At 35.7% G+C, this 27,919-nt stretch overlaps 3 protein-coding genes across 6 annotated transcripts in view; 2 read left to right on the plus strand and 1 right to left on the minus strand.

Moving 5' to 3' along the window:
- The window catches only part of dlec1 (DLEC1 cilia and flagella associated protein), an 18,926-nt gene extending 1,515 nt beyond the window's left edge, over positions 1-17,411 (plus strand). Inside the window, exons 1-38 of one of the 2 annotated variants that reach the window (XM_058764754.1) lie at positions 234-505; positions 745-885; positions 1,217-1,373; positions 1,491-1,601; positions 1,689-1,876; positions 2,673-2,890; positions 3,910-3,988; positions 4,257-4,344; positions 5,030-5,203; positions 5,405-5,541; positions 6,023-6,115; positions 7,096-7,186; positions 7,279-7,441; positions 7,537-7,729; positions 7,970-8,043; positions 8,149-8,305; positions 8,432-8,525; positions 9,444-9,574; positions 9,694-9,852; positions 9,965-10,095; positions 10,223-10,376; positions 10,729-10,839; positions 10,945-11,063; positions 11,197-11,388; positions 12,107-12,165; positions 12,253-12,404; positions 12,507-12,622; positions 12,698-12,768; positions 12,858-13,066; positions 13,172-13,327; positions 13,742-13,861; positions 13,976-14,070; positions 14,266-14,353; positions 14,468-14,683; positions 14,794-14,961; positions 15,968-16,121; positions 16,290-16,389; positions 16,743-17,411. In XM_058764754.1, the coding sequence (XP_058620737.1) occupies positions 422-505; positions 745-885; positions 1,217-1,373; positions 1,491-1,601; positions 1,689-1,876; positions 2,673-2,890; positions 3,910-3,988; positions 4,257-4,344; positions 5,030-5,203; positions 5,405-5,541; positions 6,023-6,115; positions 7,096-7,186; positions 7,279-7,441; positions 7,537-7,729; positions 7,970-8,043; positions 8,149-8,305; positions 8,432-8,525; positions 9,444-9,574; positions 9,694-9,852; positions 9,965-10,095; positions 10,223-10,376; positions 10,729-10,839; positions 10,945-11,063; positions 11,197-11,388; positions 12,107-12,165; positions 12,253-12,404; positions 12,507-12,622; positions 12,698-12,768; positions 12,858-13,066; positions 13,172-13,327; positions 13,742-13,861; positions 13,976-14,070; positions 14,266-14,353; positions 14,468-14,683; positions 14,794-14,961; positions 15,968-16,121; positions 16,290-16,389; positions 16,743-16,869 (5,070 nt within the window). In that variant the 5' untranslated portion in view covers positions 234-421 and the 3' untranslated portion in view covers positions 16,870-17,411. Of the gene's footprint in view, positions 1-233; positions 506-744; positions 886-1,216; positions 1,374-1,490; positions 1,602-1,688; positions 1,877-2,672; positions 2,891-3,909; positions 3,989-4,256; positions 4,345-5,029; positions 5,204-5,404; positions 5,542-6,022; positions 6,116-7,095; positions 7,187-7,278; positions 7,442-7,536; positions 7,730-7,969; positions 8,044-8,148; positions 8,306-8,431; positions 8,526-9,443; positions 9,575-9,693; positions 9,853-9,964; positions 10,096-10,222; positions 10,377-10,728; positions 10,840-10,944; positions 11,064-11,196; positions 11,389-12,106; positions 12,166-12,252; positions 12,405-12,506; positions 12,623-12,697; positions 12,769-12,857; positions 13,067-13,171; positions 13,328-13,741; positions 13,862-13,975; positions 14,071-14,265; positions 14,354-14,467; positions 14,684-14,793; positions 14,962-15,967; positions 16,122-16,289; positions 16,390-16,742 lie in introns of those variants that run through there. The other variant, XM_058764755.1, reaches the window with a different exon arrangement.
- Positions 17,412-17,641: 230 nt separating this feature from the next.
- On the minus strand, positions 17,642-20,979 carry acaa1 (acetyl-CoA acyltransferase 1). The gene is made up of 12 exons (XM_058764777.1): positions 20,685-20,979; positions 20,513-20,606; positions 19,899-19,956; positions 19,735-19,814; positions 19,590-19,632; positions 19,347-19,445; positions 19,197-19,277; positions 18,890-19,080; positions 18,633-18,812; positions 18,430-18,485; positions 18,198-18,343; positions 17,642-18,011 (listed from the first exon to the last, which is right to left on the minus strand). The coding sequence occupies exons 1-12, from the start codon at positions 20,835-20,837 to the stop codon at positions 17,936-17,938; spliced, it is 1,257 nt and encodes a 418-aa protein (XP_058620760.1). The 5' UTR covers positions 20,838-20,979; the 3' UTR covers positions 17,642-17,935.
- Positions 20,980-22,115: 1,136 nt separating this feature from the next.
- map3k22 (mitogen-activated protein kinase kinase kinase 22) overlaps positions 22,116-27,919 on the plus strand; it is a 60,101-nt gene continuing 54,297 nt past the window's right edge. For 2 of the 3 annotated variants that reach the window (XM_058764771.1, XM_058764772.1), the window contains exon 1: positions 22,118-22,651. The gene's annotated coding sequence lies outside the window, so the exon portion shown is untranslated. Of the gene's footprint in view, positions 22,652-27,919 lie in introns of all 3 variants that reach the window. The other variant, XM_058764770.1, reaches the window with a different exon arrangement.

A 27,919-nucleotide genomic window follows, 5' to 3' on the forward strand; every position in this document is an offset into this window, starting at 1 on the left:
TATTTTAATAAATTTTTGTAATTATTTTATTTTTTGTGACAGTTAAGTTTTTTTTTTTTTTTGATCAATTACATGCATTCTTGTTTAATAAAAAAATTCTTCACCCCAAAAAAGTAGTATACATTTTGTGGTTTAAATGTCCAAATGTTTTATTTGCCGTTTTAAATGTCTCTTTGATAATTTAAGTTTTTAGGAGGCTCGCTCTGTTACTATGGTGACGCCCTAAACAAACATGGCGGTCAGTGTAGTAAAGGGAACTTCTCCATGGTCTTTATTATTTCTGCCTTCGCGTTTTATATTGAGACATATGAGCATTTATGGCACGTTTCCATAAAATATCACCATAAACCTCCTTCGCTACGCGCCACACGTGCCGGAGCTTAAAATATAAAATTACGTTTAAATTACGTTTGTCAGAACAATGGCGGATGAAACTGAACCAAAAGCACTAAAGAGCTCTGAACCCTCCATGAACCGACACAAACCAGCTTCAAATACAACTCAGGTAAGTTAAGAGAATGACAGCTGAACACTGCACCTGGTGGTTATTTTAACAGTAACGTTACATTTATCACGCTGGCACAATTGTGTCATCATTTACTCACCCTCATGTTGTCTCAAACTGTATAAATGTATTCCGTTGAACCCAAAATGAGATGTTATGTAATAGGAAATGTTTTAGGAATTATGTAATTTTCATTTTTGGGTGAACTATCATTAAACAAATCTGTCTCGTGTGCACAGGACATTTCTCATCTACTGGCCGGCATATTCAACGACCTTTACACCATAGAGGTGATTGGGAAGGACACTGTTTCTAATCTTAGTAAATCACGCAGAGGAAGCAACAACTACCATGAAAAATTTGTGGAAGAGCTACAGCAGGTGCCTCTCTTCTCATCTGAGCAAAGTCTCTCTTCTAAAATGTGATGTATATATTTATAAAAGTTTGAAATGTTTTTGAAACAGAAAGTTTAGGCTTTTATGGATAGAACAGCATTTCTTTAAAATAGAAACCTTTTGTAACACTGTAAATGTTTTTGCCGTTACTTTTGATCTTTTTAATCCTTGCTTAATAAAAAGTATTAATTCATATAAAAAAAATCTTATTGACGCCCCTAGTGTTGGCGCCTTAATTCTTAATCAATTCTTCATTTTTCGGATTTGTATTATCTAGATTTTTTTATTTTTTATTGAATTTTTATGATTTTATCAGGTGCATTCTGAATACAACAGACGGATGCAGAACGCTGACATGCTGGAAACACACATTATACAGGCCCGACTGCAAGCTGCTGCAAAGGAGGAGCACGATCACAACAGAATCATGGAAGAAGTGGGTGAGGCCTACCGTCAGCTGGGTCTTCCCCCAGGTAGGCTTCTCTAGTTATGTTTATTTCAACAACCATTATTTTTAGTATCCACAGTGTGTCGGTCAGTTAGTAGTGTTATGGCATCAAAACCCTAAAGAATCCTCTATGTCTCTAAAGTTAAATCAGCTTTCAAGTGGTGTGTGGACAGTGAGCTTCTCAGGAGCAACAACTTGATTTGTCCACTGGACTATACAACAGTGCACACCCCAGTTGTTAAAACCCCAAAAGGTATTATTTCACTGACCTATAAAGTAAAAACATACTCAGACAATCATATTACATATTATAATACTGTCATTTTCCCATTTTTTGCAGGCACGTTCACTCCAGGCTTTGCCCAGCCAACTGTCTCCTATAATATGCACATTTGCACCGAACCACAGGATGATGGTTACAATCCTCTCCGCCCACCTGCGCATACGGCCCAGAGCCTGTTGGAACAATCAGAGGAGACACTCACACTCTCTTCCTCTCCAGAGTCCTGCTCCATCAAGGGCACCGAGGTTTGCCTCTGAACATTATTCCATTTTCCTCATATCAAAGGGAGTAGAATGACCTTTGTATTTTTTTATTACATCACTTCCTTATTTCAAATTAACACTCTAGCCCCAGATCACATGATAAGCAGTATTTATGGGTAGCTCACATGTCCCAAAATATAACAAGCTATACTTCTATAGATTATAATTTTTTATAATTATTTTACTTGCAATTTTAATATTACTCTTTATTTCAATAAATAAATGGAATATTTGGACTTTTACATTTGTACTATTATAAATATTATACATAGAATATATATACTTTATATTTAGGGCTGTCAAATCGATTAATCGCAATTAATAGCAACCAAAATAAAATAAAAAAATTAGTGTTTACATAATATATGTGTGCACTGTATATATTTATATGTATATATAGAAATACACATACATACATGTACATGTTTAAGAAATATTTACATGTACATATATATATATATATATATATATATATATATATATATTCATATTTATATATGATTTATGATATATATAAATATAATTTATATGTGTGTGTGTGTGTATTTATATATACATATAAATATATACAGTGCGCACACGTATATTATGTAAACATAAATTTGTATGGTTAAGGTGTGATTAATGTGATTAATCACGATTAATCGATTTGACAGCCCTATTAAAAATATTACATTTTTCAATTAATTTGTCACACTGCAGGGTAATTTAAAATGATCTAGTGCAGAAAAAAAGGAGAATAAACTTTTTTCATTTTTCCAATTTTTCAACTCAAAAGCTAGGTTTGGTGCATAAGGCCTCTTGGATGGAGGAGTCTAGCGCTCAGAGTCAGGCAGAAGACAGGGCTTCCCTGCAGAAACACAAAGACCAACACAAGTTCCTGCGCAACCCTCGCTTCCTGCTCCCAAATGCTCAGCGTGGGGGAAAGTCTCTCATCATGCCAGGGAAGAGGCTGGAGAATGTGGAAAAGGGAAGGAAAAACACTGGCAGAGAGAGGTATGCCTGTGCTTTTGATTTAATATGTGTTTTTTTTGGGGAAAATCATACTTAGAAAGACACTCAATATTGATTTATTTGATCATAATTTCTATAACCTCCATAATTAGCCAGTATAAATAGTATATTAATTAATTATTTTAAACCGGTTTCCCATCTTTCATTGGTCAACAAAAAAAGAACACATAGCGCCTTTAATTAATCGATATCCTATCAAATTCAAAGCAAATAGGCCACTTTATGATTTTTTTTTAATAATCCCTGTAAGCCTTGTCCTTTGTTGTTGCATTGTTTGCATTTTGGTCAGCTTTATTCAACCATTATTGCCATAATATTTGTGCAGCTTGGGTAGGGGAAATATGATACACATGAACACTCAAGAAACAGATCACACCCTTTTGTCTGCCATGCATTATAAATGCTAACCTGAATGTGTTGTAATATATTTCTTCATATGGCTCATGTAGACATCTGAAAAGCATGACATGCGATTGCGAACCAGCATAATGGATTATTCTACAAGTATAATCAGCCATGCAGCCTATATAAGTTTTTTATTTATTGTCCTTTATTAGCCGTATTGTCTCCAAACACATATTAGCATGCCAGGTGGTGGAAATCAAAGAGAACATTGAAATCAGAATCACTCCATTGCCTGTTTCACTTGTCTGGCCCAACTGAAATGTCTCTGGCCATTTAAATGAGGTTTTTCCCTTCATAGCGGCCAAAAGAATCATAAGACTATCAAAATGCCTCAGCTGACTCTTTCTGCATTTTGACAATAATTAACAAATTATTCTAGTTTACTGCACATAAACCGATGGACAGTTATAGAACAAAACTTCTGCATTGTTTTACAGAATGTATTTAATGATCAAGGCATGTCATCTTATACATAGTAGGATACATAGTAGAATAAATATTTTGTTTATTTTTTGGGGTTTTAACTTATCGTAAGCTCATACATTATAAATGACTGATTATAAATTATTGTCACAAAATTCCCTTTCTGTCTTAAGTCCTGGTCTCGCTCCCATCTTCACTGCGAATCCAGCTGTGATCTTCTTCACTGACTACAGAATAGGACAAGTCTATGAGGTATAAAAGCACCTTATATTTCATTCATTTTGGTCCATTTGAATGAATAATTATATTCATACAACATGAAATGTATAAAATTATAAACACGTTTTAACTGTTTACTGCATTTTTTATTGACTTAATCAGTAATGTGAGGTTTTTACTTCTTACTACATGACCCCTAGTGTAAATGTTCATTAGATTTTCCTTACTGAGCCACTTCTGAATGATGCCTTTCCACTTCAGTATGTTTTCAGTTCTTAATAGTGCCTTCTGTTTTCTGTAGACTGCGGTGGAGCTCAAAAACATGACTGCGACCAGCCGTCACATTCGAATGATTCCTCCAACCTCCCCACACTTCTCTGTTGGTTTGGGTGAGTCTAAGGGAAAAAAGTACCTGCTGACCTCATGAAAGACTCATTTATGTTGCCAGGAGTTCTCTCTGCATAGTTTACAGTAAAGCTGTTCTTAGTATGTTTTGTAAGTTTCGTAGCAGTACTAGAGAAAATGGCAGTGTTATTAACGTTAACTAAAACTAAAACCATTAAAAAAAAACATTTTCATTACTTAAAATAAAAAATTAAAGGGTTAGTTCACCCAAAAATTTATATTCTGTTATCCTTTACTCACCTTTAAGTTGTTCCAAAACGGTATGAGTTTCTTTCTTTTGTTGAACACAAAAGAAGATCTTTTGAAGAATGTTCAAAAAAGTTGCTGGTAGCCATTTATTTCCATAGTATGGAAAAAATACAATGGAAGTCAATGGCTACCAGCAAATGTCTTCATTTCTGTTCAACAGAAGAAAGAAACTCATACAGTTTTGGAACAACATGAGGGTGAGTACATGATGACAAAATTCATTTCTGAATGAACTATTATCTGAATATCACAGGATTCTGAGGAATTGCTTAATAATACTTTGGTATTTACCCTGCAGCTTGAGGAAGCAGAATAGGGAAACAGTGACATCTACTGTTAAGATGTGAAATAATTACTACCAGTGAATTTCTGCTTTGAGATCAAGAAAAGAAACTGTGTAATAAAAGCTTTGTTTCACAGGCAGGTTCCCTGGTGAGGGGGGGATTGTCGCTCCTGGAATGAGTTGCCAGTATATGGTGCGTTTTGCTCCAGACTCTCTGGCTGACTATGAGGATGTTCTGGTTGTGGAGACGCAGTTGCCATATCCTCTAATTGTACCAATAGAGGCCCGCAGACCCCCTCCAATACTCAGTTGTGAGTCAAAATAAACTTAACTCTTTCAGCATCTAGATCTTAAAGGGACAGTTCACCTAAAAATGAGAAATAACAATGAAAGTCAATGGGGTCCAATGTTGACTGACTTTAAAAAAATATCTTAATTTGGCTTGTTTTGATATTGATCAGTAATAAGGGATTCAGAGTTGAATCATTGCCTCTCCTCTTTCTGTGTGCCAGTGCCTGTTGTCATGGACTGCGGTTACTGCCTTGTGGGAGGGGTGAAGTTTATGGAGGTTTTATGTCGGAATGAAGGACTGAGTGCAGGAACATTCTGTGTAATGCCAAAGAAACAGTGGCCTGCATCAAGCCTTAGGGTAAGCATGCAAATCTCGACATGAAATCTCATTCGGTTCATATTTAAGATTCCTTGTCAGAATTATTATTTATGAATTCTAATAAATCTCATAATTTCTTAACATACTCTGCTGGTTGAAATAAACTTTTGAACTTTGAACTTTTGCACTCTTGAACTTTTTTTTTTTTTTTTTTTTTTACATTTTCTTAGCTCATAATTTTAAATTAAAATATCATAAATTGATGAAATGACAGACTGTGGTGACACATGCTGGACTTCTCCAATCATTTAGTCCACTTTAAACACAGCCCATTCATCAGTCAACAACCTATAGATAGAATCCACACCCTACATTTTTGTCTTTTTACAATACTGTTTCACTTGGATGTATGTCACAATACAGAAGAAAAGATATGTCGCCACCTCTGTTACATTGCTGTTTTAATCTTTTGTTTTAGGACGTTGTTAACCATCATGAGTGATATTTCTGTGTGTCTCAGTCTGCAGTGAAGTCTACTTTCGCAGAACAGCCTCCCTTTGCCATCAGTCCCTCTATTTTCGGTCTTCTCCCTGGTCAGGCCACTGTCATAGAGGTGAGTTGTTACTGACTGAAGAGCACACAAATAAACTCAACCTTATACAGTGGTGGCCAAAATTGCATTTGGCATATTTAAGAGGTTTCAGTTGTTTTTGTTGAATTGGCCATTACAGTACCCATAAAACGAACTATTGCCGGAACTACCTGCGATGGAAGGAATCTCCTGGAACATTGAAAATGAGAAAGTCTGGATCTCAGCCCCATCGTGCAAATTTGGGGGGAGTTGGAAAATAAACTGGACAGATCTATTGTACATTCAAAGGAAAGCCTTTGGCTTGAGTTGCAGAAGGCATGGGATAACATTAGTGTAGAAGTTCTCAGGAAATACTGTGTATTGACACTACGCCAGAGAGGTGTGCTGCTGTAATTGTAACAAAAGGTGGACACACCAAATATAAAGTTAAAAGTGGATAAAAACACTACGACTCACTTCATCTGATATTTGTTGTGCTCAGAGCAACCATCTGCATGTTTCATGAACATTATGAAATGAAATCATGTTAATCAGTTTAACACAAATTACTTATATATCCTCTAGAAGATTCCACAATACTAATTTATGAGTTTAATTTACCTTCTACACTCCATGTAATTTTCTCTATTTTGATTTGATTGACAGGCTCACTCTTTATTATATAGTATAGCGCACCCATTCCCTCATTATAACTTTTAGTGATGGTAATTATGATTAAAAATAGCCAATAAGTGATGGTTGGCAGAACAGATAAAAAAAATTTTTTATCTGATCTTCTAAACACTTTTCTTTTAAGATGCAGATTTTGTTGTTCATCACCTAAGCAACTTGCAAAGAAAGACACATGAATATGCTAATGTATGCACATTTTTAGATCTTGTGAATTCAGCGTTTCATACAGTCTGACAGTCATACAGTAAATACAGCTCAGATTTGAATAATAATATTCAGTAATCTGCTAGTCTGTGACTCCGTATGTTTGGATGTGTTTTTATGTTTAGGTTGTGTTTTTCCCCACAATTGCTGAGATCTCTACTCAGGACTTTACCATTGTCTGTGACAACTGCCAAGTGAAGGACATCACCCTGCAAGGTAGGAAATCAGTTCAGCCAAAAGTAAGTACATTTTTGTCTGAAATGTGAAGAAGAAAAAAAATGTCTACATGTTTTAATACATTTTCTCAGGTACAGGTCAGCTGATCACTGTGGAGCTGGTTTCAATATCAGGCGGAGAGAATCAGCCTGAATTGGGGGAGTTGTGTGATATCACAGCTGACCATTATGTCAGATTCAACCCAACCAATCCACATTCCACCTTACAGAAGATGGTTGTCGTGAAAAACAATGCGTGAGCTACCTGTACACATCTGCGTCAACACAGAATAGTATGTACAGCATATACTTACGGGTGTGTTTGTAAATCATTTTTTCATTTATGTGTAGACACTTGGAGCTCCCGTACCACTGGCAGATCATGAAACCCAACCTTCAATGTCTGTTGCCTGGAGAGACTCCAGACCCCTCCAGCATTCAGCATCTTCTTGATACAGACAGTGTGTTCAGCATTACTCCAGTCATGGGCATCCTGAGCCCTGCAGAAGAACATGAGTTCCTGCTCACATACTGTCCAAAGGATGTATGTGCACTCACACATACAGTATAAACTCACTAAAAATTAAACAATGGACATATATATAAAACGAATAAAAATGACAAAAATACACAATTAAATAACTAAAACTTTAACTAAAATGAAAATGAAAGCAAAAAATAAAATCTAATTAAAAATCTATAAAAGCTGTATAAAACCATAATAGTATATCAATGATACTAAAATACTGTAACTCTCTGAACAGTAATTTTCTATCTGTCTAAGTTGAAAGACTACCACAGTGTCTGCCGGTTGGTGATCATGGATGTTCCCGATCCACCTAGAATCGGTGACGATGGGTAAAATGAACTTTGCTTACTGTTTTATATTTGAATTTAAAATTAATTTAGGATAAATGTAAGATTGTTCACGCCATGTAGAAACTTCTGTGTGTTGATTTGCAGGACGTGTCTCAACACAGCTCTCCATGTAAATGATGTGACCGTTTTAGAGGTTGAAGTGAAAGGTTCTGCTGAGCCATATAAGATTCTTCTTGAGCCGTATGCCATTTTAATACCAGGGGAAACCAACATACACAACACAATCCGCAAGAGATTCAAGGTAGTGTTGAGTCCAGAGGTCAAAATGACTCTGAACTTCTTTCCTAATTCCCTAATTTACATCATAAAATGTTTTTGAAGCTCTGGACATGTGTATGTTTTGTGTGTGTGTGTGTGTGTGTTTTAGATGTGGAATCACAGCAAATCAGTCATTAACTTTGAATGGGAGCGCGTTATTGACAGTCATGTAATTGAAGTGGAGCCTTCAACAGGAGAAATAGGTCAGAGCATTGCAGTGTATCAATAATGTACGAACAAACAGATATACTGTTCAAACGTCTTGAGTCAGTAAGATTGACTTAAAGAAATTAGTACTTGTATGAACGACCATAAAATTGATAAAAGTAACAGGAAATGCAGGCATTATCTTAAAAATGATTTTTATTTAAAATCAATACTGTTCTTTTTAGCTTTATATTCATCAAAGAATCCTGAAAAAAGTATAATGGTTTCAACAAAAATCTTAAGCAGCACAACTGTTTGGGACATTGATAATAATAAGATATGTATCTTAAGCACCAAATCAACATATTAGAATGATTTCTGAAGGATCATGTGACAATAAAGACGAGTAATTCAATTACATTTTTCAATTCAAATTTATTTGTATAGCGCTTTTCACAATACAAATCGCTGCAAAGCAGCTTTACAGAAAATTTGAAGTTTCTACATTATATTTAGGAGTAGGTTATTAGTGGTGAAAATGGCAGAAATGTACAGTAAGAATCATGCAGTTGGTTACAAATTCAAACAGACGGTGAACACTATTAACTGCAATGATTATATGTTGCGATTAAACTTTGCGATTGCGATTAAACATTGTGATTAAGCAAAATTTGGTAGTTTTATATGTTGTCCAGGTTAGCATTAGTTTTTAGTAATGATACTAAACATTCAGCTTTGCCATCACAGGAATAAATTACATTTTTAAATATATAAAAATAGAAAACAGTTATTGTAAATTGTAATAATATTTCACAATGCTGATTTTACTGTATTTTATGATCAAATAAATGTATCCTTGGTAAGAATAAGGAACTTAATTCAAAAACATTAAAAAACTCCAAATGTGAACGGCATTGTATAAGTTTATTCATTAATAAATAAATAAATGATTTCTAACATGTGCTTGCTTACAGAGATGAATGAGTGTTTCGATATGGAGTTGGCTCTGACTGGAAAGAATCCAGGTCATTTTACCTCCACCCTGCAGTGTCACATTCAGCACCATCCTAAAACTATAGGACTGACCATTGAGGTCACGTTTAAGGTGTTTGAATCCATTTCCCAGTGATTTATACTCAATATGCTATGTGGAGGACATCACAAATGTTCTCATTAGCAAATTATATCTCATTCAAATTAATTATATTTAATACGGTGCTTCAGGGTCCGCATTGCTCAGTGAATGTGCCCAGTCTGGATTTTGGTTTGCTGCAAATGGGAAGTGAGAGCATCTCTTCCATCGATATCACCAACAACAGCCTTCTAGATGCCAACTGGAGCCTAGAGGAGCTGTCCAACACCAAGCCGACAATCAAGGGCCTGGTACAACACCCCATCTATGCTTCTTATTAAATATTATTAGCATTATTATAAATCAGCACACAGATGTTTGTGGACTGTTTTTGTATGCTTATTTGCATTCATCTGTGCTCAGGTGTATATGAATCCAAATAAAGGTGTGCTGCCTCCCCTGGCATCCTGCAGTGTGGATGTGGCCTTCAGGGCCCTGTACTGCCAGCGTTTTGAATCGGTCCTACAGCTTACTGTACTCAACGGCACTGGCTGGTGAGGAAATAAGACATATCATTTGTCATATTGTGTCTGAACTACAAGAAAAGAAAACTAAGAAAATGTTACCAGTTATTGGTTTTGTCACATATTTGAGTGAAGGTTTGCATTGGTTTGTCTTCAGTCACATCTCTGTACAAGCAGTGGTCCAGTCTCCTCAGGTGTGCTTGCTGAGCTGTGAGCTGGTGTTGACTGATCTATATGTAGGTGTTCCACAGACAAGCAGCGTTACCCTGTTTAACCAAACACTGCTGCCAGCCCACTTCACCTGGAGCAAGGTGAGACAGTTTACTTAATGTGTTTATCTCAAACTGTTTTTATCTTGTTTGAAAAAGCCTAGCCAGTGTTGATAGTTTGGAAAGAACATGATATTGAATTGTAATGTGGTCACACTCGCAGACAATAAAGTCAGCAGTTTTTCTTCATGAAAAATCTTCTGAAAAACAAGTTTAAAATCATATACAGTTGCATGAGATGAAAACTTATCAGTAGCCAAATAAAACCTGTTTTATTTTACATGGGGCTGTCAAGCAGTCAAAAGAATTCAATATTACTGTGATTTAATGTTGTGATGTTGTATTGGCTGGACCAATAAGTTTAGTCATTCTCAAGGTGTTCTCTTCCTTTCAGCTCCAAGGTGCACAAGCTCATTTGTGCTCTGCGACTTTCAGCCCCTCTGCAGGCACTCTGGAGCCCAATGCCAAGACAGAAGTGTCTGTATCATTCACCGCTCACACTGTTGTACGTACTGCTACTGTAGTACTGTAACACCCACAGCCTAAAATAAACAGTATATAACAGCTCCAGTGCAAACAGTATTGTGAATGCGTTTTTTTATGTTTTTAGGAGGAACTGACTAAAGTGGCTGCAGTTTGTGAAGTAAAAGGAATGGAGAGTCCATTATTGCTGGGCTTTTTTTCTAAAGCTAAACCTCTCAGAGTTTCCTACTCACTGCCTTCTGACTAGTAAAGCCACATTTACCTCATATTCACATTTCCCTGGTCTTTGTTTAGTCATTTTATTAGTTTTTTTTTGTTTTTGTTTTTAAATCAAGACATGGTTGCAATATCATCCTCTTTTTTTCTGCTATATATTTAGTACCAATTCAAGGGATGCTGATCACCAACCAATCACACTGGACTTCACTGAGCACGAGCCGGTTGTCATTGGCAAATCTATCAAACTGCAGTTGCTGATAACAAATCACACCGCTATTACTGCTCCATTCACCGTTGAAGCAGAGTATTTTACTGGATATTGTCCTTCACAATTGGATGAAAATTCTGAAAGGTACAGTACATCCTGTATCTTGATTCTGCTGTATTGTTTTTGTATTAATACCAAAATATTATTTACAAAAATTATTAACTTCTAATTAACTACCAGCCTAATATTGCATTTGGGGTCAGTAAGATTTTTAAAATGTTTTGAAAGGAGTCTCTTATGTTCACCGAGGCTGCATTTATTGTAATACGAAATATCATTACAAATTTAAATAACTGTTTTCTGTTTTAATGTTATTTTAAAATGTAATTTATTTTTTAAAATGTAATTTATTCCTTTGATAGCAAAGCTGAATTTTCAGCATCATTATTCCAGTCTTCAGTGTCACATGATCCTTCAGAATCATTTTAATTAGCAGTTTTGGAAACATTTCTTATTATCAATGTTGAAAACAGTTGTGCTACATAATATTTTTTTGTGGAAACTAAACTTTTTAAAGATTCTTTGATGAATAGAAAGGCAATTATTTGAAATAAAAATGGCAATATTTTAAATGTTGTGTAACATTATAAAATAATTTTTAATGATTTACAAATTGTTTAAAGCTTAATTGAGAGTCATTAATTTTATTATTTTAATTGTAATTTTATTTAATATTTATTTAAAATAATAATTATTTTTAAATACTTATTTTATTATGTATTTTAATTGTATTATGTATTTATTTATAATGGAATACTATTTAAAAATCTGTTTTACCTGACCCTTTGGCCTTTCTTTCCAGGAGCAGTGCACCTCTCCATTCCATTCAGGCCAAAAAAATACAGCAGAAAGCGTTTGATGGTTGGTGGAACCTACTCTTTTGTGCTCATCAGTATCAGTGAAAGTGAAACAGCAAAGTCATAAAGCATTTTCTTTCTTTACTTCCAGAATTTGTAAACTGTCTTCTTTCCCATGGAAGAGGCGCAGCGTTCTTTGTTGAACCGAACAGTGGTTTGCTTGGCCCATTTGAGACTCAAACCATCAATATCACTGCTTTCACCAATATGTGGGGGAATTATCAAGACAATCTCATATGTAAAGTATGTCACAAAACAATCAAACTTCTTATTTCATTATAAATATTTTGCCTTTCTCAAATCAAATGGCTGAGTTACAGTGAATCCTGACTGAACTTCTTTCAGGTTGGAGATCTAGATACAACTCCCATTCCTGTCAAGATGTCTGTGAGGGGCTGCCCAATTTACTTTCAGATGATTGGACCACAGCCTGACAACCAGAGCCAGGGTCCAATTATACGGTCAGTGTATTATAGGATGCTTTAGATGTCGCAATTTACATGCAAAGACTGTTCTTTGATATTTATGATTGACAGGTTTGGAAGCCATGTTTCTGGAGGAGACACTGTGTCACGCTCTTTACGGCTCATTAACACCAGTCCGTACGGTGAGCCATTCACCACATCAAGTTCACAAATGTACATACATCAAGTTTACAAAGTTCATAACATCACGTCATTTTCTGAAACCTCTCAGATATCCGTATGGATTGGGTGACCTACAACTTGGAGGTTGGCGATAGTAAATTGATAGATCTGTTGGTTGCATGTGGTGAGCCATTTCCTCTGAAGGATGCTGATGGCAATGAGGTTCTTGGAGGGCTGGACTCATCCGTCATGTTCCCGCCCACATGGGATGACAGCCACAGCAGCGAAGGAACAAGCTCGACTTTCATGACCAAATCTGTGAGTCTAAGCTTAGTTTTCATAGTAACATCCCAAAACAGGTAGTTCTGGTGCAGCTTCACTACACAAACAAAAAGGTCCAGCGTTTTTTCTTCTGCTTTGTAGGATGATTTTGGAGAGAATGAGGAAGAATATGATGGAGAGGAGGGCAGAAGCCCTTCTAGGTCTCTTGCTCCAGTGAAGAAGCTGTTTTCTGTGTTTCTGAAGCCTCACGAAGGGAACGTCTCCGACTACCCATACTGCATCACTCCACAGCAAATCGTAGGTTATGGGAATTACCACTGTTGCAGGTTACAGTGTTTTATTTCCATATCTGGAGGTAGAACATTAATGACAGGAATGTGTGACGGGGAAAAGGCATTTAAAGGGATAGTTCACCCAAAAATAACACACAAAAAGTATTCTCATAGCTTCATAAAATTACGGTTGAATCACTGATGTCACATGGACTATTTTAACAATGTACTTACTACCTTTCTGGGCCTTGAATGTGTCAGTTGCATTGCTGTCTATGCAGGGTCAGAAAGCTCTTGGATTTCATCAAAAATATCTTTAATTGTGTTTCAAAGATGAACAAAGGTCTTAGGGGGTTGGAACGAAATGAGGGTGAGTAATTAATGACAGAATTTTCATTTTTTGGGTGAACTAACCCTTGTAATATGTACTTTATTACAGGTAGTTCCAGCAGGGGGCAGTAGCACCATTCATGTGTCTTTTACTCCTCTGATCCTGTCATGTTCAACCAATCAAAGATGTATCGGTTATGCTCTGGGTTTCATGAACCTGGACTCTAAGGTACGTTAGTTATGTCCACCTAACCTTATACAGACTGTGTTACATTGCATCTCTTTCAAAATAGAATAAGTTTTACAGTCAAGATGGTGTCATATCACTATTATTTATCTTTAGCTTGCATCATTAACTCCAGGCAAAGTGGAGAGAGCTCAGGGTTATGAACTAGAACCTTTGAGGCTGGACATGCAGGGCAATGTAAAACCTGCCATGTGAGTTACAAATTTCATTTTAATTCATACAGTATATTCATATAGTAACCACTTAGTTATGCCCTACTTACATTTTAGCAAATATAAGTATCTGTTATATTGCAAAATCTTTCAGTGTGCTTCTACCACAAGCATTTCATACAAGTAAATAAATACATTATATATAAAGAACTGTAAATCAGTGTGTGTGTTTAGTTTGTCAGTGCAGATGGCAGAGGATACAGACGTACTGGAATTCACAGCAGCTGCCAGTGATACACTAGACGCGGCGTCACACACACAGGTGCACTTCAAACAAACAATATGTATCCAAATCAAAGACAAGTTAATTATGACATTTCCTGTTGGTGGTGGGAGGGTTTATCTGCACATTTTTGTCTTTCCATTTGGACTCTAGAAGGAATCCAGGATAACTCGGACGTTCCAACTGAAGAACAATACGGATATGGTCTTGAGTTTTAGACTGAGCACACACCCTCCATTCTCAGTGCTGCTGCCCCGACAGAGCCTTAAACTGATTAGCAGCTCACCCTCTAACAGACACACAACAGGACTCTCTGGACCAGGAGATGAGCAAACATCACTTCTGTTACAGCCTAAACAAATCATGCAGGTTATATTGTTTTTTTTTTTTTTTGCTTTGTCCCTGTAGGAATCAGTGCTAAATCTGTGCTATTTTTCAATCTGACACAGAAGTGATTTAATAATCATTTTAATTTGCAGGTTAAGGTGGCTTTCCATAATTCAGCTTCACTCCTGACCTGTCTGAATGAACCATGTGAGGAATCAGATGCTCGGCCTTCTGCTACTCTTCTGTGCAATGATGCTGGAGAAAGGACACTACAGTTTCAGCAGAGTTTGACCATTCAGTACAGCAATAACAGCGTACAGGTGTGTATACAGACAACATTTAGCTCCTTTAAATGGCTAAAATACACCAGTCACAGAAAAAAATACACTTTTTGAGGTGCATAAAGCTGGTATTAATGATTGAGCTGTCATTTCAAGGCTGTTGCATTTGAAGATGATGATGGGTAAAAAAATCCTCATCTCATATCTTGTGGGAATCATATTGTCTTGGAACAATAGCCTCATTCAAACAAGTATTTACAGTGGAAAAAGTAATTGTGCCAAATTTGAACTTTTTTTAAAAATATTTTTTTAAATAATGAATATGGAAGTAATTAAAAATTTACACATTAAAGTAATTAAATGTAACACATTTTATAATTAAATCAAACTTTAAACATTTTATTTTTAATTTATTTCTAACTGAACTCTTGACCCCACTTTGAAAAACACTGATAAGCTACACTATTTAAAAAAAAAAAGTTTAATTACCATTTTTTTAATGCTTTTATTCAAATGAATACTTTTACTTTGATAACAAAATGTGACAGTATAGATATTTCTACTGTCACAAAAGATTTCTGTTTTTTTTAACTTTCTGAAAACAAATGTATTACATTGTCCATAAAAATATTAAGCACCACATCTGTTTTCAGTATTGATAAAAAGAAATGCTTCTTGAGCATCAGCATATTAGAATATTTCAAAACGATTACATGACACTGAAGACTGAAATAATGGCCATCACAGGAATAAATTAGTTTAAAATATACTGAAATAGAAAACAGTTAATTGTAATAATATTTCACAGTATTACTGTATACTAAATTTCTGATCAAATAAATGCAGCCTTGTTGAGCTTTAGACTTCCTTCAAAATCATTAAATATAAATTTACCAACCCCAAACAACCATGAACCAGAAGCAAGGTTTCTTCTTGATATCTGAGCTTTTGTAGCCAAATAAGCAGATGTGTCTCAGAAGTCTCAACTGAATTTCCTCTGTAAGTAACCATGTTGTAAACACCATTGTCTGTTTTACTATTTCAGACAGTGTCCCTTCATGCTAATCTGGCATTACCGACACTGCACCTTTCCAGTTCCACTGTGGATTTTGGCACCTGCTATGTTGGACAAACAACTGTCAAAGAGGTCTACCTCTACAACAGAGGTGCCTCCTGTAGCTTCTGGACCGCACTTACAGGTAAAATGCTTTGGCTTTGCATGAAGCAGTTGTGGAGTGATCGTGAAGTTGCATTAGTATTGACAGGGTTGCTATAATAACAGATTGCAGCTGTAATCCTGTCTTTTATCATCTGATCTTTACAATCACTTTGTATCTAGTAGAACTCATGTTTTGTTATATGTCTAGATGCTGAAGTGTTCAGTGTGAGTCCAGACTCTGGTGTGTTGAAAGCTCTTGGGGATCCACCATCCTGTAAGCAGCTGCTGCAGATCAGCTTCACTGCCAGGTGCAGTCCACCTCACCTGACACACACACAACCAATCAAATCATATTGCAGAAAATACTTCATTCATGAAATGGATAATATAATTATTTAAAGGGATAGTTCACCCAAAAATGAAAATTCTGTCATTAATTACTCACCCTCATGTCGTTCCAAACCTGTTAGACCTTCATTCATCTTCAGTAATTAATGACAGAATGTTAATTTTTGGGTGAACTGCAATAGATTAATAACTTAGATTCAGGTTGAGTTTGAAGTTCAAAGTTCAAGAGACTCTACTATATTACTGTATTTGCCTAAGCAAGTGAATTTTTCAGTTTTATTAAACTTTGTACTAATTGTATTTTCTTCATCAGTGATCAGAAAGAGTTCCAAACTATTATCACAGTGCAGGGGGTTCTTGGAGAGACACCACTTGTTCTGAAGGTCAATGGAAGTGGATCATTTGATGAGAGTTTTGTAGCTCCAAAATCTGACACCTGACACTGAGTTCCACATATAAGACTGAAGAACTGAAACATATCTCTCTCTCGCACTCTCTGTATAGACATTCATTAGTTTGATTAGATACTGATCTCTGTATACTTCAAATACTGTATTTGTGAAAGTTTTATTCCTTTAATTATAAATATTAAAGATCAACATAAGGAAATATTAAATGGCCTAGTGTATGTTTGCGAATTGAGAATCAAAGGTCAAGTTGTAGTTAAACAGTTACTTCACACATACACTACTGTTCAAAAGTTTGGGATCAGTAAGAGTTTTTTGTTTTTAAATGTCTTTTGTTTACCAATACAGTAAAAACAGTAATGTTGTGAAATATTATTACAATTTAAAATAGCTAGCTACTGTTCTGTTTTAATATATTTGAAAATGTAATGTATTCTTGTGATGGCATAGCTGAATTTTCAGCAGTTGTATTGCTTAATACATTTTTTCAGGATTCTTTAATACAAAGTTCAAAAGTTACAAAATTTTTATATTGTAAATGTCTTTAGTTTACTGTCACTTTTGATCAGTTTAATGCATCCTTTCTGAATAAATGTATTAATTTCTTTAAAAAAAAAGTCTTACTGACCCTAAACTTTTGTTTCATACATAAATCATTTTTATTCTAACAAATGAGATGCATTACAATCCTTTGTAAATTACACTGGTCCTCAACATAAGTTTAAAAACTTGTTTGTTTTTTAATTCCGAGTCTTCTGCCATATCCATACCAGAAGGAAAGACCAGATCAGATTAATGTCACAAATCAAAGAGATAAAAGTTGTTATTCTGATTGCTCTTACAGATACAAGCATGACTGTTTTCATGATCTGTTATCGCAGTTGAAATGCAAGGCACTTTAAAGTGAGATCTGAATGTTGAACATCCTCAAAAGTAAGGCGGACACCCACTGATGCACACTACGTAAGAAGTGTGCTCTCTTTGCTTGTGTTTACAGTTAAAACTTCTAGCAGCTTGATTACAAAAAAATTTGTGACTGTTAGTTTCTCTGCGTGTCATCAGGACATTTGCATCTTGGGATCTTGTGCCAGGGCTTTCATCACTGGCCAGGATACTCAAAAACTGCAGCTGCTCCCATTCCAGTCCCAATGCACATGGACACCACGCCATACCCTCTGCAACAAAAAACACAACACTGTAAATAGGAAAAGGAATCATCATCTTTTTTATTGCTAAATTTAAAGCCTGTATAGTTAGGCTTGCAGTAATGTATTAATGTATTGTAGTAATGTATTCTGTATTAGTAACAGATTTCATTGGACCCTTCTGTATGATATTATCACATGATTATGTATGTTCACCTCTTGCGTCTGCGTTTGAGCTCGTTGAGCAAAGTCACAACCTGTCGAGCACCAGTGCAGCCCAGTGGATGGCCGAAAGCAATGGCTCCTCCATTAGGGTTCACTTTCTCCATAGGAATGCCCAGTTTTTCAACACAATACACAGCCTAGGAATATTGTGAAAGTCGCTGTTATGAATAACAGGAAAGCACTGAAAAAAAACTGGGGAAATCCAAGAAAATCTATCAGTCACCTGACTGGCGAATGCTTCATTGATCTCAAACACATCAATATCATCCACAGTCAGCCCTGCAAAAGCAAATGCAATAACACGCCTCATTTACAACTATTATTTTGGAATAATGAAAATGGAAAATCCATTTTAACACATTTTTAAGCAGGATTACTACATGAATATAAATGGCTCATATGAACATAGAGCAGCTGTACTCTCACCAGCCTGGTTGAGGGCTTCTGGGATGGCATAGGCTGGGCCAATGCCCATTACGTCCGGTGGAACACCCACCACGGCGCTCGCCCTCAGCACCCCAAAAACAGGAAGTCCCAGTTTCTCCACTGTAGATCTCCGCCCGATTAACACTGCTGCTGCGCCATCACTCACCTGACTGGCATTACCTGCAATGGGAATGGAAGATTTGAGTTATGGAATTTAACGACTAAATTACTTTTTCAAAAATTCTACATATGCACACCAGCTGTGGTGCTGCCGGTTTCTTTGAACGCCGGTCGCAGTTTGGCCAGGCCTTCAAAGGTAGTCCCAGGCCGGATCCCATCATCCTTTGTGACAGTAATAGTGCGCTCAGTGCCGTTTTCATCCACAAATTTAGTAGTGACCGGTGTGATTTCTTGATCAAACAAGCCCTTTTTCTGTGCCATGGCTGCCCTAGTGTTATAAAAGTCCACAAATAATTAGTACTTTGAGTTGTTTTGAGTGCATTTTTGCTAAATACCAACAACTAGAATGTATAAACTATCCATAAATGTCATGGCAGCACCTACTTTTGTTGGGAACTGAGAGCAAAGCGGTCCTGTGCTTCCCTAGTGATGCCAAATCTCTCAGCAACATTCTCTGAGGTGATTCTGAAAGAAAACAGAAAAAAAATGTAATGTAAAGATTAAAACAGAGCATAAAAGAAATAACATGCATACCCCATGGGAATGATACAGTCTCTGGCTTTCTCATTGTCCATCAGTCGGGGGCTGAGGTCTCCAGGGTTATTCGGAGAACGAAGGGACATGCTCTCCACACTGCCAAAAGAAAACAAGGAAAAAGAAATTAGGTATAAGATTCAGATTTAAGTAGCTTGGAAACCCCTGCCCTATGCAATGATTAATGCCACACTTTATCTTTCACATCCATTACTGAAATCAACAATTACAAATGTTACTTACCCACAGGCAAGTCCCATGTCATATGAACCTCCTCTGATTCCACCTTAAAACACAGAAAAAAACCCCCCTCTTTTAACTACAATACTGTATTTTATTATGGTGTGGCCCAAACAAGCCATTTCACAGGTTAAATTGTAATTCTTACCTGCAATATTAAAAAGTGCTTGCAGTCCAGAAGAGCACTGCCTGTTTACAGTGTAGACGGGTACAGACTCAGGAAAACCACTGAAAGATTAAGAAAGTCTTGAATTTGCAGCCAATTAAAATGTTTATCAATATCTTAATTTATTATTCAACTACTCATTTTACCTAAAAAAATGTGCGACTCGAGCCATCAGTGCACCTGCACCAGGTTGTAGTACATTACCTGAAAAATAGCATTAAGTGTATATTAATGTTAAAGCCAAAAATGAAAATTTGCTGAAAATTGACTCAAGATGAAGATGAGTTTGTTTCTTCATCAAAACGGATTTGGAGAAATTTAGCATTACATCACTTGCTCACCAATAGATCCTCTGCAGTGAATGGGTGCCGTCAGGAATCCAAACAGCTGATAAAAACATCAGAATAATCTACACGACCAAAATAGTCCACTTGATTCCAATCCATCAATTAACTTGTGAAACGTATTTGTTTATAATAAACAAAGTCACCATTATTGCATTTTAACTTTAAACCATCGCTGCATTGACAAATTTGTTTATCATAAACACAGCTTTTTGCTTCACAAGACATTAATTGAGGGACTGGAATTGTGTGGATTACTTTTGGACTATTGTGATTCTGACGGCACCCATTCACTGCAGAAGATCCACAGGTAATTTTCATTTTTGGGTGAACTATTCTTTTAATCACTTTTCCATATTGTTGTGTTTTAGTGTATCTTATAATGTTTTGTTCAGGCTAGCTGTCATCTGACTTACCAACACACACATCCCCTAATAAAGAGGGTTTCAGATCCATATCCTTCAGGACTGCACTCATCACAGCACTAAGAAGCTCATCTGGGGTAGTGTCCTTAAATAAAGCAGACAGACTTTAATACAGAATGATGTGAATGTCGCTGTCAAGCAGTCATATTGACCGATATCCCACCTTAAAGGATCCTCTCTTCGCGCGGCCGATGGCTGTTCGTAGTCCATGAACTACAACGATATCATTTGGATCAGCAGCTGAAGCGCTGCACTGCCTCATTCCCACACGACTCTTTGACGACAGATGTCCCGACAAAACCTGCACCCTGTGCATTTTTTATTTAAAAAATGTGGGCACGAAAAAATAAAAGGATAACCGTTTATTGAGATATACACAGATGGTTAACAGGGACTAACGTATGAACTATGCTCTACATTTCTGATGATGTTTCCTGGTGAACCTTGCTTCTCTGGTCAGACTGGATATCATTGGCTAGAACGTTCTGACGTCTTCGTATGGAATTATGGGGAATGAAGTACAAATCTGAAGTCATTTGTTGAGTTTTTCTATGCAAAAACTAATTTTAAAATAACACTAAATGGAAAAGAAATTATATTTTATTACGAGCATTAGAAGCATTGAGAGTTTTGCCAACTTTATAATTCTTAGCAGTTTTGTAAACTTTATGCAAATTCTTTATTCATAAATGCTAAACGTCCAAAACTCCTCCTTTGTATTATGCTTTCTATAACAAAATTGTAAAAATATTATGTATAAATATTAAAATTGTATAAATATTAAATATTATCGATTTGACGTCTTGTGATTATTTATTTATTTAAATTAATATCTTACTACAGTTACTGACTTTGGTGCATGTCATATGCAATCAAAAATGTAAGAAGTTCCAGACTTGTAAGCTACATTTTAAATGTTTGGATGACTTTACAAATTAATAATAATTAATAAAAAGTCATTCTAACATTGATAATAGCTTACAAATCTGGAACTTCTTACATTTTTGATTGCATATGACATGCACCAAAGTCAGTAACTGTAGTAAGATATTAATTTAAATAAATAAATAAATAATCACAAGACCTCAAATCGATAATATTTTATATTTTAATATTTATACAATTTTAATATTTATACATAATAGTTTTACATTTCTTTTTACAGCAAGTTTGATTATCTATCTATTTATCTATCTATCTATCTATCTATCTATCTATCTATCTATCTATCTATCTATCTATCTATCTATCTATCTATATCTGTCTGTCTATCTGTCTGTCTATCTATCATCTATCTGTAATAGAATATTTAAACTTATTTACTTATTTGTTGCCCACTGTAGGGTGTTTTATTTTTCGTATATTTAATTTTGATATTTATAATACATAACCGCTAAAAACAGAAATCAGGGTTTTAGACTGTAGGCATATTTCGCATATTTTTGACATGTCTAAATAGAATTATATATATATATATATATAAAAAATGTAAATAAATAATTACTTTAATAATTAAAAAAAGTTAAAAAATGTAAATATTAAAAACATAATTTTTTAAAAGATAATTTACCCTAATAATTAATTACCCTATTCGTAAAATGTAGCCTTTTCAAAATGCGCTAAACATTTGCAGTGCGCTGTTGATCACAGTCGGCCGAGGGCGCCAGAATCGCGCGCAGCCCGAGCGTCGGTGGCCCCCGCGGCGCGTCATCGCTTCCTGAGGCTGACATTACACTCAGTCGCTCCTCTGTGGAAAAACTCGGCGTCAGTCAGTGTTTGCGGAGAGGAAACTTTCTTCCTTTGACGGCGTGCAGTCGACGAGATTTGCAGCTTTCCCAAGCACACACCGCTCCATCTGTTTGGATTACTGGCATCCGCGACTCCAAAAACATAATCCGCAAAGCTTTTCGGAAGGTGGATTTGTGCGGTTCCCCTCAATTTGTGCGTGACAACTGTATTGAAGTGCGCGCGGCTTCCGGATATATCCCTGTTTTGCTGTATCTCTCGCACAAGAGCACAGGTTGCGGATTTTTCTTCTTTACGGCGTTTAACCCCGTGAACTTGCTTTAAATCTCACATTGGTTTAATTCGTCTTAAATGTCAGCACCAGCATGAAGATACGCACGTAAGGTGAGTTCTATCTAGAATTATAATGACTGCACTTATATTTTGGGTAGTGAGCAAAGATTTGCTATAGAGGGTAAAATTGTCGTTGTTTTTGTTACACATAATGCATTAGACACCAGAAAGAGTACCAGGTCACCACTATTAAAGACAAACATATTCTAAGTTAATGTTGTGTTTTGTCTTGGCAGAACTTGACACTTGAACTTCTAGATATAGGCTGCATGCACAGTAAAACATATAGAGCAGACTATGCTTATACATAGCGGCTGAAATTATACATGACATTTGCAAATGTGACAATGACTGAACCTACACTTGGATATGTAAACACTGTGTCTCATTTTAATATGTATAAAACTCTTAAAAATATTTGACACCTTTAGTATATCATAGGCCATTGAATGAAACGGGTGTCTTTTCCATGAAGGTTTTAAACATTTTGTCAGATAAATGTTGTTTTAAAAGTGGTAGCCTAATTAGTTGCATTGTTCCAGCTTAAGCTAAATGAAAACTTAATATAGCTACGAGACTTTTAAAAAGTAACAGGGTTGAAATTTTACAGTGAATTTAGCGACAATGTTTATTAGAAATAATTTAATGCTAATATTTCTACAAATATCCATTCCCAGTAATCATTTGTTTACTGTACAAAATTGCGGTAGCAGGGTTCGCTCTTTATTGACAAACTATAATCAAACAAAAGAAAAGTTAAAGTGTCTTTGATGTCCTTGAAAAGCATGCATAAATATTTTTCTAATTTATATAGTTGTATTGGTTATTGTACATTGCACAAATTCTGATGTTAACAGGGTTGACCTGAATGCACAAAATTATGGTAATAGGGTTGACTGCATATGATCGAATCTTACTCACAAACTTAAAATAAAAGATTAAGTGATTTTAAAAAGACATGTCCTTGAAGAGCTTAAAAAGAGATACTTTTATTGTTTTATCAAGGAGGAATTTGAAACGTTAACAGGGTTGAGTGAACAACATAATTAAAAAAAAAAAAACTTTTATGTCCAGTAAAGCCTAGAATTATTTCTAGGGTGAAAATATATATATATGTTATTTTCTTTAATGAAATATGTTTAAAAATAAAGTTACTTTAAACATACGGATGTGTTTAAAAATGTCTAATAGTAGAAGTTAATTGCATCACAACTAGTGCCAATTAAATATTAATCAGGGACACAAATGACAGTCTTTTCATGGAATGACCTATAAAAGCTATCCTATATAACTTAAATATATTTAAAGCCAGAGCCTATGTGATACTGATAATAATAGGGATACAAATATAGACATACAGCCACTATAATGAAAAAGGAGTTGATGGGATGTGCTGGAATGTACTGCTTTTTTATGCACTTGTTTTTTTACTCACTCATTGTCCCTTGAAATATCTTTGTTTGTTTTCTGAAGATCCCTTTGCTTAATGAGTTATTGAATATAGGTTAGTGTTTCTGCAATATGTACAGGTCTGTCTCAACCGAACCCTATGCCAAGAATGTTTCTTACAACATGAGGAAGGAATGTAGATGAACTTTGTACCTTCATTGCAATTATTGCTGGGTTTACATTGAACTGAAGACACCAACCAAGCCTTTCTGAGTCACAATGCTTGCCTTAGACTCAGATGCAGTTATGTTTTTGCATGAACAGCTTTTCATAGCTACTGATATCAAATTTTGGTCAAAACATCTAAGCAGATTAATAGCAGAAATGCAAGATGAGTAGGATGGGATCTAGTGAGTCACCTGACCTTAAAGTTTATCATTTTTAGACAGGCCTGCTGCTACACACTCGTGGAGCCAAATTCTCAGGGTCTGTGTTTATGTATGCTCTGGTTAGGAGCATCTTGACAGGAAATTGAATTCTCCCTCCATAGTAATGGAAGGAAAAAGTATTAGTCTATCAGTTTGATCATTAAACCCCTAAAGATTTAAGTATTTCAAAAATTTGATCGCTTGCCATCACACACAAGTCTTCTTCGTGTCTGATGGAAGATCTGTTCAGAGCACACGGGAACATTTCGAAGCAAATATGTCGACTTAATTTCACACTGACTCATATTTTCGGGAATCCCTAAAGGACTATTTTGGGAGAAAGATGTTGAAATCTGTGATGAATGACCACCTAAGATTAGGACGTCGGAGAAACGTGGTATTTTATCCTGTTGCCTTAGAGCACGTCTTTTTTTTTTTCGTGGCTGTAAGTCAAAGTGTTGTCTGGTCAGCCATAGATCTTCATGATGGATCATTAATTTTGGGCCTGATCTCAGTGTTAGCCGACTAGACGCAGAGGAAATCACAGCAGTCTTATCGCTTGCTTGAGTGATTGGACACGCACACGCCAAAGAGCCAAGGGCCAGCGGTCAGTGTGATTTGAGTGGCTCTGCAGGCTCTTTCTCTAAAGCTGTGGAAAGAACAGGGGTGGTGCTTTGCCTCAAATTCAGATTTGATAAAGAATTTCAGTGCAAGACATCAAAGTGTCTAAATTTGGGTCAGGGTTTTCCAGTTCAGAACTGGTCTATTATCCGTAAAGTGTTCATCGAAGATACCATGCACTTGTGCGTTAATTAGAAATAGTTTTCCTAGATTGTGATAACACAAGTTGCATTCGAGGGTTTCTTATCTAATTTCATCCCGTTAAGCACTTTGGTAGTTCCCTTTTTTAATGAGACGAAAGGAAGCCCTGTAATTAGGTCCTGTGTGTCAGACAAGATGAAGTGCAGGTGAATTGCCCTTATTACAAAGAGTGGGAAAAGCACTTAACGAGACAGAGATATTGTCTTTTTATGACCCAACACAATACAGATTACTTTTGTTTTCATTCAAATCATTATTTTGATGTCTCCAATAATCTTTTTTTTTTTTTTTTTAAATGATCATTAGACCACAACAATAAAAACATTTTTTTTTTTTTAAATAACAGCAAAATATTATATAAATATTGATACAAATACATACATGCAAAGTACATGCAAAAGCTGTTTTTATTTAGCAAAGCAACTATAAAGAATTTCATGAGATTTTTATAATATCTATAAAAATGCCTAATTGTCCACATTTAGAGTTGGGCGACAAGATGGTTTACATATGGCGATGATATAACAATTTAATTTGATATAATAATTTTCTAAATATTATATATTGCTTTATTTGATTGCACTGTATGTATGTGGATAGTGCTGGATATTTTTATGGTACTTGCAAGTTGGAGTTATTAATTTTTGCTGTAATATGGAAGTCTGAAGTTTTAAAGGTATGAAACCTGTAAGGTTTTGTTTGATTTATAATACAGTAATTTTGTGAAATGACAAGCCTAATTATGTATCTGTGGATAGAGCTAGATATTATAGTTTCAAAAGTTAGCAAAAATGATGCTGTGGTGTTGTATGTGGTTGGCAGGGATTTACTGTGTTGTTTCCAAAGTGTTCTGAATGTGCTTTGTGTGCATTGCTATGTGATTGTTAGCGAGCTCTGGGTCTTTACTTATTGGCCCAAATCAAAAGTTTCTATCCACAAGTCTGATCTCTTAAAAATTAAGGTTCCAAAAGGATGTTTTCACAGAGATTCATTTTGGTTCCCCAAAGAACTTTTCAGTGATCAAGAGCCATTTTGTCTTAATCTAAAAAACTTATTTCCGCTATAAAGAACCTTTTAGGAAGACAATCGAAAAGCTCTTACAAAATTGATGGTTCCATGAACAACCTTTAACGTCCATGGAACCTTTATTAGCACAAACAGTGATAGAAGATTCATTTCTCAAAGCACAAACCCTTAACTACAATAGTAATGGTGCTTGCCCTCAAACATGACTAATAAGGTTACCTCCATGACTAAGAGAGAACTCTGTGATCTCCCTGAATGTTGCGGCTTGTTCTTGTTTATCAGTGTTAGATGTTACTGGAGCAGTTTAATTGAATCTAACAGCAGTTATTGTTTTGAAACCTGGATGTACTTTGTTACCTATCGAATTATTGACTTGCAGTGAAAACCTCTACTTGTGAAAGCATCAATCACCTCCAAAAGCGAGTGATACGTGTCAGATCCCCTTTATAACCGGTCATGAGCAGCACTGAAACCTAAAGTGGTCTCACTGCAGGCGCAGTGAAGGGTAATCATTGAAATTCCACTGACGTTCAGAGCAGATTTCTGCCGTTGTAATGATTTCAGCTGCCCTGGAGACATCTGCTACCATATATTAACACAAATGAGCAGAAAAACAAAGAAATTGTGTGCATGTGTTTGGGAGTGAGTGACGTTATACAATGATAGGAACATATTATTGTGCAGATGGTGCTTGTTTTCTGTGTCTCAAAATGTATTCCTTGTGTGAAAATAATCAATGATTGCCATAAGACAGCAATTCCATCATGATGCCTTTTTGTGAGTTGAGCTCGCTGTGTCTAATTTAATTGTTCAGGTCGGCCTATATTACATGCAGTTGGTCAGTCCTCCATGTATGGATATGATCAGGAGAGAGATATTTTTTTGGGGGGGATGGGATAAAATTAAAATTACTGATACCATAATGAAGAAAAAGCTGAATTAAAAGAATGAAATTCTTTTAAAATAAAATTATTTATTTTAATAGGGTACTTTTTAATTAAATGTATATATACACAGTGGAGATCAAAATTAAAGAACAATTTATGAGCACTTGATTAATGTAAGAAATCTTGTGTAATATAACTGTTTGTTTGTTTGCTGATTTTATTGTATATGTTATACTTGTATTTTTTTAATCGTTTTTGCCATGAAAATAGCTTGAAGATGCTTACATGGCATTACATAAAAATATACTACTACTACGAGCACTTGATTTTTTCAGAAATAATGTAATCTTCACCATTCAAAATTTGAAGGACTTTTAGTTGTGGCTATACCATGCAGTGTTTTACAAAATAACCAAGGCACTTCAACACAAACCCTTTATTTTTTGGAAAACACAGTTATCAAAATTAGAGAACAGCAATGATTGTAGCACAAATAAAGACTACAACTAAAGTTTCTGAAGGTTACGGCAGTCAGAAATTAGTTGCTTTGAATGACTCATCTGCGGCCACAGGACGTCAATATAGTCTCTCACACTGCTCTGGTATGATCATGATCCAATCTTCTTCCAGTCTCTTCGACAGTTCCGTGACTGTAGTGGGTAAACATTTGCATTCACTCTGCCAGCTGTATAAGAGGCCCAACTTCTGCTGCAGAAAACATCTGCCAAACCGTGACACTTCCTAGGGCTGTGCAATTAATCGAATTC

This window comes from Onychostoma macrolepis, chromosome 24, assembly GCF_012432095.1.
Source record: "Onychostoma macrolepis isolate SWU-2019 chromosome 24, ASM1243209v1, whole genome shotgun sequence".
NCBI classification, from domain to species: domain Eukaryota; kingdom Metazoa; phylum Chordata; class Actinopteri; order Cypriniformes; family Cyprinidae; genus Onychostoma; species Onychostoma macrolepis.